Source organism: Panulirus ornatus, chromosome 10 (assembly GCF_036320965.1).
Source record: "Panulirus ornatus isolate Po-2019 chromosome 10, ASM3632096v1, whole genome shotgun sequence".
Lineage (NCBI taxonomy): Eukaryota > Metazoa > Arthropoda > Malacostraca > Decapoda > Palinuridae > Panulirus > Panulirus ornatus.
Genome location: NC_092233.1, coordinates 54,444,462 through 54,464,912, shown reverse-complemented (window position 1 = coordinate 54,464,912; position 20,451 = coordinate 54,444,462). Strand labels below are relative to the sequence as shown.

General features: G+C 46.4%; 1 protein-coding gene across 1 annotated transcript; it reads left to right on the top strand.

The window, feature by feature from the left end:
• The first annotated feature begins 960 nt into the window (after positions 1-960).
• Positions 961-19,706, top strand: LOC139750956 (roundabout homolog 1-like). The gene is made up of 4 exons (XM_071665897.1): positions 961-1,262; positions 11,991-12,569; positions 12,817-14,346; positions 15,783-19,706. The coding sequence occupies exons 1-4, from the start codon at positions 1,211-1,213 to the stop codon at positions 16,856-16,858; spliced, it is 3,237 nt and encodes a 1,078-aa protein (XP_071521998.1). The 5' UTR covers positions 961-1,210; the 3' UTR covers positions 16,859-19,706.
• The last annotated feature ends 745 nt before the right edge of the window (positions 19,707-20,451 follow it).

Genomic DNA, 20,451 nt, shown 5'->3' with positions numbered 1-20,451 from the left:
TACGACACGTAGGGAATGCGTGGGAAGTGTGCTTTCTCCCTTATCCCCAAGGATAATATATATATATATATATATATATATATATATATATATATATATATATATATATATATATATATATATATATATACGCTAATGTCTCCTCTGGAATAACATTACCAATATGTGGCGGTCCGTGAAAGAAATGCTTTTCCGTTGGCGTTGAGGCTACGATGCGTCATGAAACGAGTAGGTTTGGCAGTCTTTCCAATAATAACGACAAGCTGGTGCTACAGCAGTTGGTAGTCAATGCACCTAAAACCACCGCCTTCCCTACACCTCGGCGAGGCAAAAGACCAGAGAGACACACACACACACACACACTCGAGCGTTGCGCAGGCAGGCCCTTCCGTCTTGCGTCCCTTTTATAAACATACCGTATCGTTCTATACAGCACAAAGTCAACAAGACTTGCGCTGCAAGACGATGCCTATCCTTATTACTTCTCTAAGGTCAAGAAGGTGAAGGTCAGGGTCATGTGAGAGAGGGAGACTCATTAGATTAAGCATGGGGGTGAGATATTGGTGTTACGTAAACATTGGAGCTACGATTATTGCACTTCTCGTTCCTCCCCCCTGCGCGCGAGGCGGTTGTGAGGAGCGAGGTGTGAACTGCTTTGTCTCACTTTTTCCAACTGTTTTGCAACACAAGAGGAGCGCGTCCCTTCCTCCAGTGAGGCCTCCTGGTCCACAGTAAGCGAGGATGTAGCTACGGTCGATCGGTGAGTCTTAATTCTCGGAGAATATTCTGATGGTAAAGTTAAGAGTCTCATCGGATAGCCGCGCGTGCTGCGTCCGCCCGTCGCTTGGATTCTGGCCCGACAGGTTAAGGGAGAACCCGAGCGCCGCCCATCAGCTGGCTTGGCTCCGCCCACCTCTACATCACTGGACCACAGACCACTAAACCCGCCTAGTGCGAGGCGAGACTCTAGACGAGTTGGCCATACGTAGTGTAGTGTGCGTGAAGATCGTGTTGTCAGTTTCCGTAAATGAAGAAAGAAGACTTGAAACACCTCTTGTGCAGGAGTGCGAGAGACAGATAGCGATTATACTTTATCAAATGTGTATTGAATTACTAGTGGCTGGATTGAGTGTGATTCTGAAATGGATGAGAATTTCATGTTTCGAAGTTTTCTGTTGGGAGTCACTGAGGAACTTGTGGACACTTAAACATGAATGTTCAGCTGGTGCTGTGTCTGCTGGGGCTGGCGGTCGCAAATGAAGGTAAGCAATATAAAAAGGGTATCCTCGAATGCCATACAGGTGGAGAAGTTTACAAAACATCAGTGTCACTACTTGAAATTTTGTTGGGTCAAGATAATTCCTCTTGAAACAAAGAGGAAGAGCGTGACGTTGTTTGTCTTCAAGAACACCCTTATGAACTGAACTGTATTGTGGTGAGTAATATCACCACTTTAAAACCCATTCAAAACTTACAGACATTAATGTTGAAGTCTTGATTTATGGAATTAAAACTGAGCGTCTGTGTATTGAATGATTCTGTCCAAGAGAATTTCATTTAAGTGACACCAATGCCTTTGTCTAAGTGGAACCAATTCCTTTGTCCAAGAATGATTTATATAATACTTTGATTCTTAACCCCGCCAGTAATTAGTAATTTATTAGAACACAGGAAAACCGCTCGATTCTGATGCTTGTGATATCTGGAAACTTGAACTCGATCTGCAGTTGATAGATGCCTCAACCTGACCGGATGTTAGGTGGAGTTTTGAGTGCGGGATCTCGCTTTTCCCACGTCGATTTATCAAACTCACTGTACGCTCTATACTTGCCTCCACCTCCCTCCCACCCATACCCTCACTGCTATGCTTCGTCTATGTATATCTAGACAATAAATATTCTATAAAACTTAAAACCTTCCTCATATTTCCATCTGAATCGAGGCTGCAGAGCGTAGAATTCTCAGTTACTGTAAGTTCTCGGTGGCGGCGCGGACCTGCATTGTTACATAATTCATCTTATTTGATGAAGACGTCTCCTTCCAGGATGTGTGAGCCGATGTTCCGATGTTGTGTAACGGATGCATCATAGTCAGCTTCCGACCACTCTTCACTGCTGTTAATAATAGCACCTACCTCGAAACGTCTTCCTTTCTTTAGTCTACCCGACAATCGTCTTCACTCGTTGAAGTTGGAGCCCAACGAAATATAATCCACGTCTCCCGGGAGAGCACGGAGGTCGAAGATCACTTAAAAGTTGCCGGACGAGAGATGGTAGAGCAGGAGAGATGGTGGCGGTGAGCCGGTCTCACCACGGTCGAGATGTCGAGCGAGATGTGTCCTAAAGTTGGAGAATTGGTGGGGGTCGAGGATGAGACGTGAGTAACCAGATATGTCCGTCAGGGTTGGGAAAGTTTGATCTGACCAGATCCAGGTGTGAGAGGTTGACGTCAACAAGAACACTTCTACACAGGGACCAGCACATAACCCTGGGGACTACAGCAGAGCTACGACAGATCACTGGGGAATATGTTCCAAATCAGGTTAACTTCTCACAGGAACCATTGCGCTGGAGGACGACACCAGAATTACCATAGGTAACGAGAGCTACATGTTCACGTTCATTGGGGGGGAGACTCGTCGTAATCAGTACACTGGATTACCACGCTGGAGCCAACGTAGGTCGTCGCCAGGACGACGGGTCATATAACAGACACGTTCACTCAAGACTCGCTGCGTTATGGTGATGTACAGAGTGCGTGATAAACCTAGGGTTTACCAGGAGTGTGTGGTAGTGAGAGCCGAGGCTAAAGATACAAGATTGACCCACTGACAGTCACAATGACACACTACGTTTGGATGGAGTAACAATGAGACTTTAATCCTTTTGAGAGATATGTGTTTCCTTTGAAATGCTCGTCAAAGAGCAGTAACAAGGCCTGGTATTTGGGTCGTCACTGTGACGTGGGGAAAGTGGCATTAGCAGGATCTGGAAACGCAACGAAGGTCTAAAAAAGCGTCGCTTACTGGGATTTCTAAGGAGTAGTAGCACGGCTAGGAATATGTCGTCATTGGGTCCTGGCATAGGCAAAATCAAGACCTGGTAACTGGTCATCACAGGAACTGAGAAGGGCTTTAACATGGCCTGGCAACAGGTCATCAATGAGACTTAGGTGGGACATGAACAAGGTTTGGTAACGGATCAACACCGAGACTTGAGAGGGGTATTAATAAGGTCTGGTGACGGATAATCACTGAGACGTGGGAGGGGTATTAACAAGGCCTGGTAACGGATCATCAGTGAGACGTAGGAGGGGGGGGGAGGAGGATTAACAATGGGAACGGATCATCTTTGGGAGCCTGGGAAGGAAGAGTGGGGGTAGGTGTTAGCAACACCTGGTAACGGGTCATTACTAGAGATGAGATGAACATCAACATCAGCGAGTAACGGGTATACCAGAGGAGCTAGGATGTCTTGTGAGCTGAGGCAGATGTAGACAGTGTGAGCTGAAAGAGAGTGAGTGGAAGTGATCCGATGTGAGATGAAATAATGGGTGGAGTTGATTCGATGAGAGCATGTGTAAGAGGCGCGCCAGTCTGAGGTGATGCTAGGTACGGGGGAAGACAAGTTGTGAGATGAAGCAGGTGATACAGACGAAGTATGAGGTTAGAGGCGACCCCAAGTGATACAGACGAAGCTTGAGGTTAGAGGCGACCCCAAGTGATACAGACGAAGTATGAGGTTAGAGGCGACGCCAAGTGATACAGACGAAGCTTGAGGTTAGAGGCGTCCACAAGCGATACAGACGAAGTCTGAGGTTAGAGGCGACGCCAAGTGATACAGACGAAGTATGAGGTTAGAAGCGTCCACAAGCGATACTGACGAAGTCTGAGGTTAGAGGCGTCCACAAGCGATACAGACGAAGCCTGAGGTTAGAGGCGACGCCAAGTGATACAGACGAAGTATGAGGTTAGAGGCGTCCACAAGCGATACTGACGAAGTCTGAGGTTAGAGGCGTCCACAAGCGATACAGACGAAGCCTGAGGTTAGAGGCGTCCACAAGCGATACAGACGAAGCCTGAGGTTAGAGGCGTCCACAAGTGATACAGACGAAGGCTTCGTTTAGAGGCGTCCCAGTCTGAGATGATGAGAGGATTGGAGGCGTCATGTTCAGAGGTGAGGGAGTGGATGATCACCGCGTGTGAGCGTGAGGCACAGTATGAGGTGATACAGGGGGACGGGGGTGACCTGGCAGGTATGACCTGTAGCGGGTAAATGGAGGTGAACCGGCGGGTGGGAGCACGGGGGGGTAAGGGCGGCCCCAGCCAGCACTGACGCAGGGGATTGTGACGCGGCGGCCCCGGGTGGGTTAGGAGGGCTGAGGCAAGTGGTGGAGGGAGGGAGGCAGCTCAGCGTGAGATGAGAGCGAAAGTGGTGAGACCTGATGTAAGCTGAGACAGCGGGGGAGGGGATGAGGCGGCCCTATGTCGTATAAAGCAAAGGATGGAAGCGATCTGATATGAGCTGAGGCAGAGGGAGAGGTTGGTGTGTCGGCTGAGGCGGAAGATGGAGCCGACCTGTGGTGCTCGGCGACGAGGACCTCCACTTCCCGTTTTCCTTCGTGCATGGGGGGGACTTCTTTTTTTTCTCCTCTCTCTCTCTCTATCTCTTTCTCGACCAACAGGATATTATTTTATGCAATCATGCCTTCAAATTTGATCAAAAATGAGAGTCTTTTAGGGATAGGGATAGACAAGATTGATGATTGGTGATGGTAAACCCGACATATTTATGTGTACCCGATGCTGATCCTGTGAGCAGTAGCGGAAAAGGATTACAGGGGTCACAAAGGGTCTTAGTCAGACCCCAGTGGGTTGATATTACATAAGATGTTATAATTCGTATTTCAGTACATACATTACATAGTTTTATATGATATGTTTTACCGACTAGATGCAAAAAAAGTGGATACAAACTTAAAATTTCAGGTCTCTTGTTAACAATATGGTGTGGTGACATTTTTTGTAGGGTTTGTTTAGATCTATCTCTAAAACGCTCTATTTTTTTTTCACATTCTAAGACATAGTGTTCTAGTTTGTGTCCAAATCTTTGACCACAAACTTTACAATTCACATGATTAACATCTCGAGATAGGCCAAAGCGCTAATAGTTCCTACAGCCTAGCCTTAGTCTAGCAGTTACAACATCATGTAAACTGCTGACCTTATCACTTCCTCCATATACATGTTTTACTTGACACCTTTCTCTGTGATGGAAAATGTTTCTGCTTATGCTTATCTGAACTCGTCTTCGTGCTTCCAAGAGGTCAGTTAGTTCCTTTCTGATTACAGTTTTGAGGCTTCTAACTGACAATCCAATGTTGTTTATTAACATCACCTTTACTTAGTGCAAGTTTGGCTGAAGCGTCAGATCTGTCGTGCTCACGGAGGCCTATATGAGAGGGAATCCATAACAATTTGATTTGAATCCCTTGTGCAATAATGTCTTGAGTATTTGTGTCTGGCTCCAGAGACCAGCATGTTACATTCTGATCTCAGGATGTTAAGGGCAAGTAGTTAAGATAAAGAATCAGAGAAAATTGAACTGTCTATGGCAGTGATGTCTACCAGCTCAAGGGCGGTAAGTATGGCGGACGAGTAGATGCTCAGTTGTTTATGGTAATCTATTACCATTGGGCTGGATCACAAAGGCACCACTGACAAGAGATGTCACAAAACCTTATTGTGAAGAACAAGATGCCTGAAACTCTAATAAAAGCCTGTATCCACTTGTCTGAATCTAGCCGGGAAAGTTTACGAAAGGGATGTTTATGGAATGAACCAATTTTGTAACAGCGTATGTAATATGAATCCCACTGGATTCTGATACAGGCCCTTAGTGACCTCTGTGTAATAGTGTGGGGGGTGCACAATCAATGTGCTGGGGATACCAGCACAAATCAGTTAAACAATCTCCACTCTGTACATTACCATCACAATATCATATTAGTAATATTCGTATGTTTGGTAATTTATGACCTTTACGTTTATATATCTGAAATAAGTTACTGTAGGACCAGAGGTACCTACTGTATTTTTACATATAGCCAAAAAAAAAAAAAGACTAGGCAAAGGAAATTATAATAACATATGCCAAAAAAATTACACCACACGAAACATTGTCATAACGTATGGCAAAAAAAATGCCTTCGCACGAAACATCGTCATAACGTACGGCAAAAAAAATGCCTTCGCACGAAACATCGTCATAACGTATGGCAAAAAAAATGCCTGACCACACGAAACATCACGACATATATTATCTCTTACGCTATGATAGATAATAATAAGCTGAGGGGTTGAGGGAAAGATGATAGACAGTAATAAGCTGAGGGCTATGAGGAAACATATGTGGCTTTACTACCGTAAACGAAACATATCCGGACATCATCACAACTTATGAAGGCCTGCTTCATCTAACTTCCCCCTTTTGTACCCAACATTTATTTTTTTTTTCATACTATTCGCCATTTCCCGCGTTATCGAGGTAGCGTTAAGAACAGAGGACTGAGCCTTTGAGGGAATAGCCTCACTTGGCCCCCTTCTCTGTTCCTTCTTTTGGAAAATTAAAAACGAGAGGGGAGGATTTCCAGCCCCTCGCTCCCTTCCCTTTTAGTCGCCTTCTACGACACTTTTCTATATTGTCTTAAACATACATAATTGTTATGGTTTCTCGTTTACATCCAGTTGCTTGGAGGTTTGTGCGTTCAGAGACGGAATAACGCGATGGATCGCGCGCACGAACGCATTCCAGGGCACCTACCATACCTCACTGTCTGCCGGGACGCAGCAGACGCCAGGGCACCTACCGTACCTCACTGTCTGTCGTGACGCAGCAGACGACAGGGCACCTACCATACCTCACTGTCTGCCGGGACGCAGCAGACGACAGGGCACCTACCGTACCTCACTGTCTGCCGTGACGCAGCAGACGACAGGGCACCTACCATACCTCACTGTCTGCCGGGACGCAGCAGACGACAGCGCACCTACCGTACCTCACTGTCTGCCGTGACGCAGCAGACGACAGCGCACCTACCGTACCTCACTGTCTGCCGGGACGCAGCAGACGACAGCGCACCTACCGTACCTCACTGTCTGTCGTGACGCAGCAGACGACAGGGCACCTACCGTACCTCACTGTCTGTCGTGACGCAGCAGACGACAATAACGCCATTTATAGATTCATTTAACTTCACAATCAAGAAAAGCATTGGTAACAGAACCCCTGCCACACTCCGACTGGTGACCTCAGCCCATATCGCAAAGGAACGTCTTAAATGTGTCCTCTGATTTCTTTCACCAAAATCACCATCTTGTCCATCTACGAAGTCTTACCCTCGCTCCTGCTTGGTGCTCCAGTTTTTGAACCCCAGTCTTCCATCCAGCCTTTCATTTTCTCTTAAAGCTGGGGTTCATCCTCTCTTCGGCTGTGAGGTTCGCCCCACAAGGCCTCCTTTCCATAAAACCATTCAGGGTGTAACTAAGTTCATCTCACCTCTGTAGGTAATCATTCACATGTTTCTGATTACTTGTTCCAGTACCTATTGACAAACCACACTCGTCAGTGGATATATGTAAGGATGACCTTTGCCCTTTCCCACTCTCCTGGCACTCTGCCCTTTTTTTTCCAGCGACACCTTGAACAGTGCTTCAAGCAGTGTATCAAGTGTATCTGCACATGTCTTCAGCCCATATGGCGGTATTCCAGCACGACCACGAGTCTTGTATGAATCAAGATCCTTTGATATACTGTTCGTGTGTTCTAAGACCACCTCCCCATTCCATCACGCAGGTGTTGGGGGCGATAGTGTCTTCCACAGTTAAAACATTTTTGAACTTGCCATTACCTTCCTCATACATCCTTACATCATCATCTACAAATCTTCCCTCTCAATCCCTTAGCCTGATTAAATATCTGAAGCTGACAAATCATTTTTGATGAAATTATGGAAAACTTTTGGAATTTCTTCTCCCTTGTCCAGAATATATATTTATCAAAGTTTCTTTGTTCCTCCTCTATCATCCTGCTACAGTTGTCCTCTGTCATCCTTTTCTACCTGTCCCTTACTCTTTTACACCTTGCAAATGCTGGTTGGCTTGAGTGTCCACAATGTCTTCTTTCGAAGCTCCCTCTTTTGGACATATTTTACTGAACTGCTTCTTCCTCATTTCAACTGTCCTTCCGTGTTTGAGGTTACCGGTACCCATATGTCTACTTCAGTATAAATCTCACAGAACCTTTCACCAAAATGTCCTGGTTCCTGAACTCTATTTCTCAATCAATGTTACCTTAGAAATTGTTTAGTTTTGTTTGGTGTCCTCAGTTCTAAATCCTCTTCCAATGTTGTCTCGTATCTGTTCTTTTGACTTGATTGTTTACCACATAATCAAACTTAAGTATTCCATGGTCACCTTCCCCAACCTGTGTATCACACATGAAACAATCAATAGCCATGTTAGTATGTGTGAGGATCAGGTCTAGTGATGATAGTGTATCACACATGAAACAATCAATAGCCATGCTAGTATGTGTGAGGATCAGGTCTAGTGATGATAGTGTATCACACATGGAACGATCAATAGCCAATGCTAGTATGTGTGAGGATCAAGTCTAGTGATGATAGTGTATCCCACATGAAACGATCAATAGCCATGCTAGTATGTGTGAGGATCAGGTCTAGTGATGATAGTGTATCACACATGAAACAATCAATAGCCATGCTAGTATGTCTGAGGATTAGGTCTAGTGATGATAGTGTATCACACATGAAACAATCAATAGCCATGCTAGTATGTGTGAGGATCAAGTCTAGTGATGATAGTGTATCACACATGAAACGATCAATAGCCAGTGCTAGTATGTGTGAGGATTAGGTCTAATGATGATAGTGTATCACACATGAAACGATCAATAGCCAGTGCTAGTATGTGTGAGGATCAGGTCTAGTGATGATAGTGTATCACACATGAAACAATCAATAGCCATGCTAGTATGTGTGAGGATTAGGTCTAGTGATGATAGTGTATCACACATGAAACGATCAATAGCCAGTGCTAGTATGTGTGAGGATCAGGTCTAGTGATGATAGTGTATCACACATGAAACGATCAATAGCCAGTGCTAGTATGTGTGAGGATCAGGTCTAGTGATGATAGTGTATCACACATGAAACAATCAATAGCCATGCTAGTATGTGTGAGGATCAGGTCAAGTGATGATGGTATATCGGTCCCTCTCATCCTAGTGTGTTTAGTGATCTGCTGGTATATGAAAGTTTCCTTTACTCTCTCTAGGATCTTGTGTCTCCATGACTTGTCTCACACCAAGAGATTCTTACTCCCCCCAGCCTACCTCTTCATAACTGAAGTCTCCCATTCTTAGTCATTTACCATCTCTGGTATGTATGTGTGTGTCTCTGCTTCGTTTGCCGTCCTGATAGTCCATTAACTTTCATCATTGTAAATTTGTTCTGGATCATTAAAGATTTTTAGGAGATTTGCTGTGCACTTTATCCCATTATGTATTGTCTCAATGGGCCATTTCTACTGTTTCTTGAAGACTGTGACTGCGTCCTTAGAGGGGTCGTTCCTCCTCCTATGTCTGTTCTTTCCTTTGTTGCTATCATTTAACCCTTTGGACACAACAGATACTGTTCTATCTCTTAACTAAGTTTTGATTCCTTATTTCCAACGATATCAGGTAAGTTTTATTAAATACGATCCTTTGGACACAACAGATACTGTTCTATCTCTTAACTAAGTTTTGATTCCTTATTTCCAACGATATCAGGTACGTTTTATCAAATACGATCCTTTGGACACAACAGATGCTGTTCTATATCTTAACTAAGTTTTGATTCCTTATTTCCAACGATATCAGGTACGTTTTATCAAATACGATCCTTTGGACACAACAGATGCTGTTCTATCTCTTAACTAAGTTTTGATTCCTTATTTCCAACGATATCAGGTACGTTTTATCAAATACAACCCTTTGGACACAACAGATACTGTTCTATCTCGTAACTAAGTTTTGATTCCTTATTTCCAACGATATCAGGTACGTTTTATCAAATACGATCCTTTGGACACAACAGATGCTGTTCTATCTCTTAACTAAGTTTTGATTCCTTATTTCCAACGATATCAGGTACGTTTTATCAAATACAACCCTTTGGACACAACAGATACTGTTCTATCTCGTAACTAAGTTTTGATTCCTTATTTCCAACGATATCAGGTACGTTTTATCAAATACGATCCTTTGGACACAACAGATACTGTTCTATCTCTTAACTAAGTTTTGATTCCTTATTTCCAACGATATCAGGTACGTTTTATCAAATACGATCCTTTGGACGCAACAGATGCTGTTCTATCTCTTAACTAAGTTTTGATTCCTTATTTCCAACGATATCAGGTACGTTTTATCGAATACGATCCTTAAAAATCTGAGTCTTTACCGCAAACTAGTAATCCAACTCCATGTTTATTAATTACTCTCAGTTTGCCATTCTTGACGTGTCTGTTGTAGCGGCGGCAGGGCTGCTCCCTCCGTCCTCTTGCCTCATTTGGTGTCTCTTGTTTTGTATTCCTTGTGACTGTATCCTCTCTTTTCTCCCACCTCTCTTCCCTCGATCTATCACGTTCAAGGTATACCGTACAGAAATGCATCCTGGTGTTGAGTTTGGCCTCCCTAAGTGTCTTCTGGCTAAACTACTACCAACTGAAAGTAACCTTAACTGACCGACCCCTTTTATCTTGAGGATCATCACCAATTCTCTTTTTCTTTATTACGGAAATTGCATCTGACGTTTCTACAGCTCCAGCAATCTCCTAATGAACAATCCTTCTTTCTTAGCCCTTTCCATTTTGAGGTATACGATCTTCCAATCCAAAATCTAATAAGGGATTTATGTATATCAAGCTCTTGCCTTGGTAAGCTTTCTAATTTTGATGCCATCCACTTTTCGGCTAGATTCTCCGGCGTCGATTTGATGAAAAGGCGAGCCAAAGGAAGACCTCTGGATGAATGTGTGTTATGAGGGATGGATGGTAGGATGTCTGATCACTTCTTGGTAGATTTTTTTTTTCGCACACTAGCTGCAGCAGCAGCACGAGGGACTGAGACACCAAGATATTTAAAGGAGGAGTTCATATGAGTTGTTTCCAGGGTTGTTTATTTGGCTTTTGGATGGAGTGTTGAGGGAGGCAAATGCGAGGCTTGAGATGCCTCAGTCATAAATCTGATAAGAAGATTGGTACTTCCTAAGAAACTGGTGAAGCCTCTCTAGTGCGCTACTGAAAATACTGGATTGTGTTAGAGAAATTATCTAATAACAACTAGCACAGAGTACTGGATAAAATAGAACTTAATCGCATATCCGAAAGGATATGAATGCAAAAGATCTCCTAAGATTATGTGTCAAAACATTGTCTTCAGAGTTCACTGTACAGGTCAAATGGTAAGTTGGATACCGCGACAACTTTAAATAATTCTTTATCTCAGGAGTTATCACCATACTGATCAGTTACGATAGTTATTCAGATACGCGTCTCGCATTCACGCTTCTCAACCCTCCCGAGACAACCAAAGTCTTAGTGTTTCATTTTGAAATCCATCGGACGCATCCATAACTTTGATTGTTTTCTTTGGTGTACGTGTATCTACAAGACAGCTTCAAGCATCTGCTTGTGAGCTTGCTGCCAGTAGCTTCAAGTATCTGCATGTGAGCTTGCTGCCAGTAGCTTCAAGCATCTGCTTGTGAGCTTGCTGCCAGTAGCTTCAAGTATCTGCTTGTGATCTTGCTGCCAGTAGCTTCAAGTATCTGCTTGTGATCTTGCTGCCAGTAGCTTCAAGTATCTGCTTGTGATCTTGCTGCCAGTAGCCTGTTGTGTACAAACTCTGAAGTATTCTTTATACCCGCAGGCGGGCCGCCTGTAATCAAGGAGCACCCGAGCAGTATTGTGGCGCGCCGCAACGACCCCGCCACCCTCAACTGTGCCGCCTCAGGGGCCGCCCGCATCAGGTGGTTCCATGACGGTGAGGAGGTGGCCACGTCACCGCAGGACTCCCGCTCCCACCGCGTCCTCCTGCCCTCGGGCTCCCTCTTCTTCCTCCGTGTCACAGCCACCAAGAGGGTCAGCGATGCCGGCACCTACTGGTGCGTGGCCTCCAACAGCTACGGTGCCACGCGCTCCCACAACGCCACGCTGACCGTGGCTGCCATAGCCTACGACTTCCAGAGGCAGGCGGAGCCCCTGGTCAAGGCTCGCGTCGGGGACTCTCTGGTCCTGCCCTGCCAGCCACCCAAGGGCTCCCCTCCGCCGGAGTTGACCTGGCTGAGGGACGGCCTTCAGGTGACGAACTCAAGCCGCGTGAGCGTCACCGAGGCGGGTGACCTGGTCATCAGCCAGGCCGTCCAGGAAGACTCCGCAGTTTACGTGTGTCGCGCCCGCAACGCAGCAGGGACCCGGGAGTCTCAACCCACCCACCTCACCGTCATGAGTAAGTTCCCAGATTCTCCTCAACATAATAGTTTGTCATTGTGAGCCACTTGTTCTGTCACGATGATAATGATGATAATACAATAGTATCTGCTGCTGAATTATATTTGCTTGAACCATCATTAAGATGTCATTTCAACTACCGCATTATGTTCATTATAACAAGGCAGACATCATCAAATGCTATAATGCTGCTGATAATAGCAACAGCATTGGCTATGCACTGATTACTTTCTCTCTGTTTTCAGCACCACCGTCCTTTGAGGAGCGACCAACCAACATCACGTCCCCGTCAGGTGTGGTAGTGGAGCTAAAGTGTCGAGCGCGAGGGCTGCCCACCCCTACGGTGACCTGGCGACGGCTGGAGGGCAAGATGCCTCTGGGGCGCGCCACAATAGTGGATCAGCAGCTGGTACTGGAGCAGGTGGAACCTATGGACTCTGGCGTGTATGTGTGTGAGGTGGAAAACGAAGTGGGTATCGCTGCGGCGCGGGCCACACTCACCGTCATCGACGCCCCTGAACTCACACAACGGCCTCAAGATCTTCAGGTGATGGCCGGCGAGGCGGCCAAGATTTCGTGCCGCGTGGAGGGCGACCCTAAGCCGCTGGTGATGTGGCGCCTACCCAGCCTGGACAGAACTGCTCTCCTCACACCCGGACAGCACAACGGCCACGCCTCCGTCTCTAGCGATGGCCATATTCTTCAAGTGGAACAGGTGACGTCGCAAGACAGTGGCACCTACTATTGCTGGGGGGTAAACAGCGGCGGAGGCGTTAATGGTATGGCGGAGGTCATAGTTTTGGCAGCCCACCCGCCGCCCGTAGTTGGTCTGGGACCTAAGGATTTAACAATAGCCCCCGGGAGTGTCGCCACCTTCCCATGTGAGGTAGTAAGTGAAGCGGCTAAGGCCACAGTCTCCTGGTGGTACCGGGCAGTGATCCATCTGTTGCCTCGCCAACTTAAGCAGGATTCGGGCGACTCCCGGCTCTCCCTCCCGGAGAACGGCGCCCTCATCCTCAAAGATGTGCGTCAGGATGACGCAGGTATCTACGCTTGCCACGTCACGGCGGCCACGGGTACAGTGGCGCAGGAGGCGGTGCTGCGGGTGTCCGAAGATGCCGACGAAGTCGAACCACTGTTGCTGCCGCCGCCTCCCACCAAGCCGTGTCTTGTGGCCGTCAACCAAACGGCGGTGCAGCTAAGCTGGCTGCCCAACTCTCGCCGGAGTGGAGAGTCTGAGCAGTGGTACACAGTGGAGTACTGGCGGCAGGGCTGGGACGAGTGGCGGGTGGCTGACGCCATCATCAGGCAGGAGTCGTGCGTGGTGAGCCAACTCACGCCCGGACACACCTACACCTTCCTGGTCCGCGCCGTCAGCAGCAGAGGGGCGTCGTTCCCCAGCCCTTGGTCAGACCCGGTCACCACCCGCTCTCCCCGAGACCCTAGCCTCACCGTGGATGAAGTCCGCCACGCTCGCCGTCGCCTCTCTCGCCCCATCGTCACCCTCACCGACGCTGCCATCATAGCCCCCGACAGCGTCCTGCTCACTTGGAATTCCCTGGCCACGACAGACAAGTCTGTGGAGGGCGTGTTGGTATACTCGGTGGCCAAGATGGGTACTGTACAAGTGGCTACCGTCTTGGGTGTCTCGTCCTCCTCCCATCTCCTCCGCGACCTGCGTCCCAACACCCAATACACCTTCTTCGTCGTTCCCTTCTGGCGGAGCGTTGAGGGCACACCATCCAACTCCCACACGCTCACCACAACTGAGGATGGTAGGTCCCCTATTTCTGTATCCAGAGGCGTATGCGACGACGGTACGTTGCACGTATGAGCCTCCCTTACTGCGGGCCACCATATTAATGTGTAAATGAAGGTACGATTTTTCTGTGTGGTATACTTATAGAATATGTGTCCTAGCTCTCGTTATTATAGATTCATAAATTTCGTAATTGTCCTCAGATATGACCCCAATTGCTTTTGAAGTACGTCAAACTCATTCATACTTCTCTCGTCAGTTTCAGAAACAAAACTGCTTAATTTCATTTTGATCTTACGTAGGTGTGTATGTACGCTTGTCCTCTGTGACTGTTTCTCTGCGTCATTGTTATTCATCAGTGTCAGGCGAAAAGTGCACTCATGGTCAGGGATTGAGGCCTATCATATTACTGTGCGTGAGCGAAATCGCACGAACGTTTTCTCAGCGTTGTTATCTTTCGTGAACACGAATTCTGTGGCCAAAAAAAAAAAAAAGAAAAAATTCCTAAGGCTTGAATTTATGACTTTCATCTGGTCGTCTTAATGATACTTGAACATTAGGTGTTTCACAGTCAAAGATCCTCGAGAATACGCAGTTTCTCGAATATTCAAATATCGATGGTTTGATAAAAGAATATCTGTTTATAAGTTTATTTTAAAGTGATATTTTGACACCATTATGAACGCGAGAGGGGCTGATGATGATATACGACTTCAATACACAAAAGACACACTCGAGGCCGCCAGTGTGCATCCATCACATTTCATGACATATCGAGCGAACGTATGGTATTTGGAATATTCTTTTGAATATATACCATCCGAAAGCTCAGAATTCATTATGGTCTCGTGAGATTGATGTGTTTCGTTTCCAGGTTTGGAGTGGGAGCTGTTCTTACAGTCCTTATCAATTCACCAAGTAAATCACTCGAAAGATACAGTATTTTCTTTTTCTTTCAGATAAGCAGATCGCTTGTAGCAAGTTATTTTTTTGTTTTGTTTTTTATACTCTGAGAGTACCTTTCGTTATTTACAACCACCATTAAAAAGCGTATTTATTAAAGATCAGTAAAAGATATGTGTGATCATTCTTAGTTACGTTGCTATACTTATTCTTTTTCATTTTCATTATCGCTCGCTTTTATTTATTCTCGCTTCATAGAAATTATTCAGTACATCCGGATATTGCAGTTGGGATATTCCTGTTTTAATTTTATACATTGATTCAACTGAATACTCTAATTTCAGTGAGTGACTCCTACAGACCGGAGCCCCTTAAGGAAAAATAGAGAGGAGGTTTCGAGTGTTGACTATGCCTCTCACATACACGTTTTCACACTTAATTTCTTCTTCACATCACAAAAGTCACTTTTTTTCCACTCCCATTATCATCTTGTGTATCTGGTCTAAATCAGCATCATTTCTAATCAATGCATTTCATCCTCGTCCACAGTGCCAGCGGCTGCGCCTGGCGACGTGCGCGTGACGCTGCGCGAGGAGGGCTCTGTACTCATCAAGTGGTCGAGCGTGAGTGGTGAGGAGGCCCGCGGGGAGCTGGTAGGCTACCAGGTGATGATAAGCCACAACGGTAGCCAGACCACAGAGACGGTAGTAAGCCCCTGGCTGGAGGCTCGCGGCCTCCTGCCCGGCCGCCTCTACACCGTGCGTGTGGCGGCCCTCACTGGGGCGGGTCCAGGGCCCTTCAGCGACCCCGCACTGGTAAATGTTGGGTACGGCGGCGCCGACGGACGCGGGACCATGGCCGATGACGATGATAGTGACTCCAAGCTGTACGCCCCGCCACAGCCAGCTTGGCTGGTGTATCTGGTAATACCACTGGTGCTCTTGCTGTTCCTGGCCACCTTGTGGTACGTGAGGCGGCTCCGTAATAAGGCGCCGCCGTCCACCAACCCACCCCATGCACCCACCCTCAACCAGGATCCGTCCATCTACCCAAATCATCGCTCCGTCATCCTGTACAGCGAGCAGAACTTGTGGCAACCCTCCAATGAGAAGGACTCCAGTCTGACGTCGACTCGGCTTCTGAACCCGGACCAAATGGTGAGTGAGTACCCGGAGCAACGGATGCATCGCTCCAGTGAGACGACAGCGGAGCCATACGCCACCACAGCCCTGCTAGCACTCGAGTCACCAAGACTGAATCAAGGCTGGCGATACCACAGTGATGACTCGGGAGTGCAAGTTAACTGGGCCGACATCCTCCCTCCACCACCCTCCTGCCCACCACCACCCACTGACCTTGACCTGGGCGATCCGACGGATGGTAACGACCCCCAGATGACTCGAGGGTTGTATTCCCCTCAGTACATCACCAAGGGCGGGTCAGAGCAGTACGGTCGGCCTTGCGACACCAGTTCGGAACACACGTACATGCAGGTGACCCCTGGCGACAGTCGCGATGGGTCCATCGCCTTCACCACGCGACAGGGCCACAGCTACCACAAGATCCAGGCCGAGTACCACATCCCTCGGTCGGCAGACTCACCACCACGGAGCAACACTCACTAATGCGACTTACAGCTGGTCTGGAAAACCAGCCACGAAGCAACGTCCGAGCGCCAACACCTGTTTGGCGGACCAGCCATACAGCAGTGTCGGTACCAGGTGGGGCCACATGATGGCAGTACCTGGTGAGCCAGAATGAAGGGCAGACGTTCGTCATATGCTGATACCTGCAGTGTATACATACGTCTGGCAGGAAACCAACGAGGCCAGCAGATGTGTACAGACAGATGGGACGGATGACCCACTCCACAGCACAGCAACCTGAGGACAGTGCCACTTCGAGCAACTGCCTTGCCATGACCTGGTGCGTTCTGGTACCAGTGCCGCCATCCAGGACAGAAGACCCGTCATGCAAAACGACACAGAAAGGAGAATGCCAACTAGCTAGGCCATTAAGTTTACTTGGAGCAGCACAGTTGAAGAGGAAGACGCGCAACGCAACATGCATGTGAAATTTTTAACTCGTCCAGTTGACTTGCTACGTAGCAATGCATACTGGTTCCAGTAGTAGCATAGATAGATACCCTGCACAAATCAGACACCTTAATGGTGGTACCTTACGTGAGCAGAATAAACTCGATGCACACTTAAGTCCGTGCAGGAGAACCATTGGTGTTAGTGCTACACCCGAGGACTGTCAGAATGATCAAGCACTTCAGTGTACAGTGATGGAACTCCCACAGTCTTGCAAGAGCGTAGATATGTGTGACTCCCTAATCAAAGGTTAAGTAGTGTTTGTCAAACGCCGAGTTACCCATTTCACTTCTTCGTAGAAGAAACATGCGAGTGGTGAAGATGACAGCTTATGTTTACTGGTCCTTTTAGAAGCAAGAACCCTTCTCTTCCTCAGGTTCTACTGAGGGAAGTGTGACTGAGAGGTTTAGCACAATAGTTCTCTCAACTCCTATTGAGGAAGGCAGTGGCTAGGAGCCCCGTCAGCTCTATGCACACTATATATGCTTGTTAGATCTTTCCTCTTTTGTATCCATTGTACCTGGGGTAGTATCACACCTTCCACACCGCAATGGTACACCATCACGTCCTGGAACTGTAACTACTACACCTTGATGATACGCTAATCATACCTTTGTCACCGACGCATCATTCCCCAAACATGAGGCACTCACCATACTGTGGCGATTCAAATATACCTCTGATATTCCCATCATACCCTGGATATACAACCACTTCATCCTAGTTATAACAATGATTACACTCTCGAAATAGGTCCACGACGCCTACTTAAACATCCACTACACATACGTAATATACAACCAGCTAAATATGATGATAAACATATTATACCATTGATACACCCACCACATGTCAGTGATACACCAACCATACCCAGATGATACACCAAGCACAATCCTTATCTATACACTCGCTACACCTTTATGATACACCCAGTGCTTCTTAAATTCAACATCCAGCTCACGCTGGTGATACACCCACTGCATCTTATGATACACCATAACTGAGTTATATCAATTCCATGACACATTAATGATATTTACACCTACACCCACCATAAACCCCAGATTATACACAGCGTTCACCACAGCAATGTGCAGTTGCCTCTACACCTACTAACCCCTCGATAGGAGACCATCAGACCCTATGATACACCCAGAATACACTTGTACTGGGTCTGTCACATTCACGAATACTCCCAGTACACCTCTGTGATCTACCTCCCATTTCTTGGTGAAGCGTATTCTATACCCCGCCCACCCGAGAGATAGTATTATACACTGAAGTGTTGATACACACCCTCCCTCCCCTTAAACAACCTAAATGCACTTAATGTACTTAGATCCATCATAGGAGAACACCCATACCACAGCATTGTGTTAAGCCACCACACCTTAGTAATACACCCGCTTCGTCTGTGTTACACACCCGAGTTGATTCTTCCGTTAAAAGTTAATGATACACCCACCATACCTATTCTGACCCTACCTCACTCACACCACTGCTGTGTAACTGTCGCACCCACCACACCCAGAGGGCTGCCTCTCCTACACCCCAGCACCATCTACACCATAGTGTTGCCACCTGTACTTTACAGTGCCTCCCTGTAATGCTGCCTCAACACCTGAATGGTGATGTTCACCATACCCTCGTAATGCACTCCATCACACCCTTAGTGTTAGTGCCCCACACTCTAAACCCACCCTCGGGACTTCCCCACTTGGTGATACATTCGCAAAATCCACCACTACACATATGGTAGAGGTGTTGCCGGACTCCTCCCGCACCTCTGGTTACAGGCGCGAGTGAAAAGTCACCTTCTGCAAGGCTAATACTAGGAGAACAGTATCGTTTGACGAAACGAAACTGTCACCCCCCCCCCCCCCCCCCCATAATTAGTCCACCATTTCCCAGCTACTGGAAGCAGCGCAGCCTTTAGTGCTTCAGGTGCTCCTGCAAAAGAAAAATAAGGGGTGAGGGTTTCTGGAGTAACTCCAGTTCCTCCCGCCTCTCTCCTTTTAAGAGAGGGACTCTTGGGCCAACTGTAAATGAATAACACACAATGCACCATCACTGGCTTAAGTGCCACCTCACCTCGCTTCTCATGCCCTCCCTTCGACCACATTCTCAGGACGTTACGGCAGCAACCCACCACACCGACCTTTAGTGACATTACCCACTGCACCTTTGTAACAACTGTAGCTGTTGTAGCCACAGTACACACGCTGGCTACAAAAAGGTTTGACAGGACGGGGGGATGAGTCACTTCTCTGTGGCGCCTGACACCCTCCTTGAAATGTAATCCACCGCTAGTCATTTTCTGTATATATGTATAAAATATACTAGTTTTCTATCAAAATTCTTAACTAAAGAAGTACATGCTGGTGTTTTATTCTCCCCCAAATGACGAAACGTAAGTGGTATTGCTCAGTTCTTTAAATTCATGAGGTAAACAGCAGAATGTGAGTTTGTTTTTTACATATATATTTTACGAAATACTTCTAGGTTGAAATTGTGTAAGATTTGATAACTCTAACTAGAATGTGTAGAGATTCATTATATATATATATATATATATATATATATATATATATATATATATATATATATATATATATATATATATATATATATATATATATATATATATATATATATATATATATGCTGATAACCACGAGGAAAATGAAACACGATCAGTTCCCAAGTGCAATATCGTAGAATGATGACATTACCCGAAAGTGCACTTGGGAACTTATCGTGTTCCATATTCCTCGTGGATATCAGCAAATATTAGATCGTGCACACACTCTGACCGACTGCATTTCCTTGGCTGGAAAATTGATTGAATGACTGTAAGAAAAAAAAGTCTTTTAACAGTAAAGCTTCATCTTTGGTTAGACGTAACAAGTGGTGTGCTTCTGGGATCAATCTTGAAAAAGTTTTCTATCTGGTGTATGTTAAAGACACTGATGATAATGTATGGGCCACACTTTAATAAAGATGAGAAACAAAAAAAAAAATGCAACGATATGAGTTAGGAAGTAACGTACGAACAGCAAATGAATGTCTGCAGCTGCAAATTGACTGGTACAAATCGATCAACTGGGCTCACAGGTGGC

Excerpts from the sequence above, each read along its gene's own strand:
- LOC139750956 (XM_071665897.1), top strand. The coding sequence starts at position 1,211 with ATGAATGTTCAGCTGGTGCTGTGTCTGCTGGGGCTGGCGGTCGCAAAT. Across the intron at positions 12,570-12,816 it reads CACCCACCTCACCGTCATGA|CACCACCGTCCTTTGAGGAG; the intron begins GTAAGTTCCCAG and ends CTCTGTTTTCAG. Across the intron at positions 14,347-15,782 it reads GCTCACCACAACTGAGGATG|TGCCAGCGGCTGCGCCTGGC; the intron begins GTAGGTCCCCTA and ends CCTCGTCCACAG.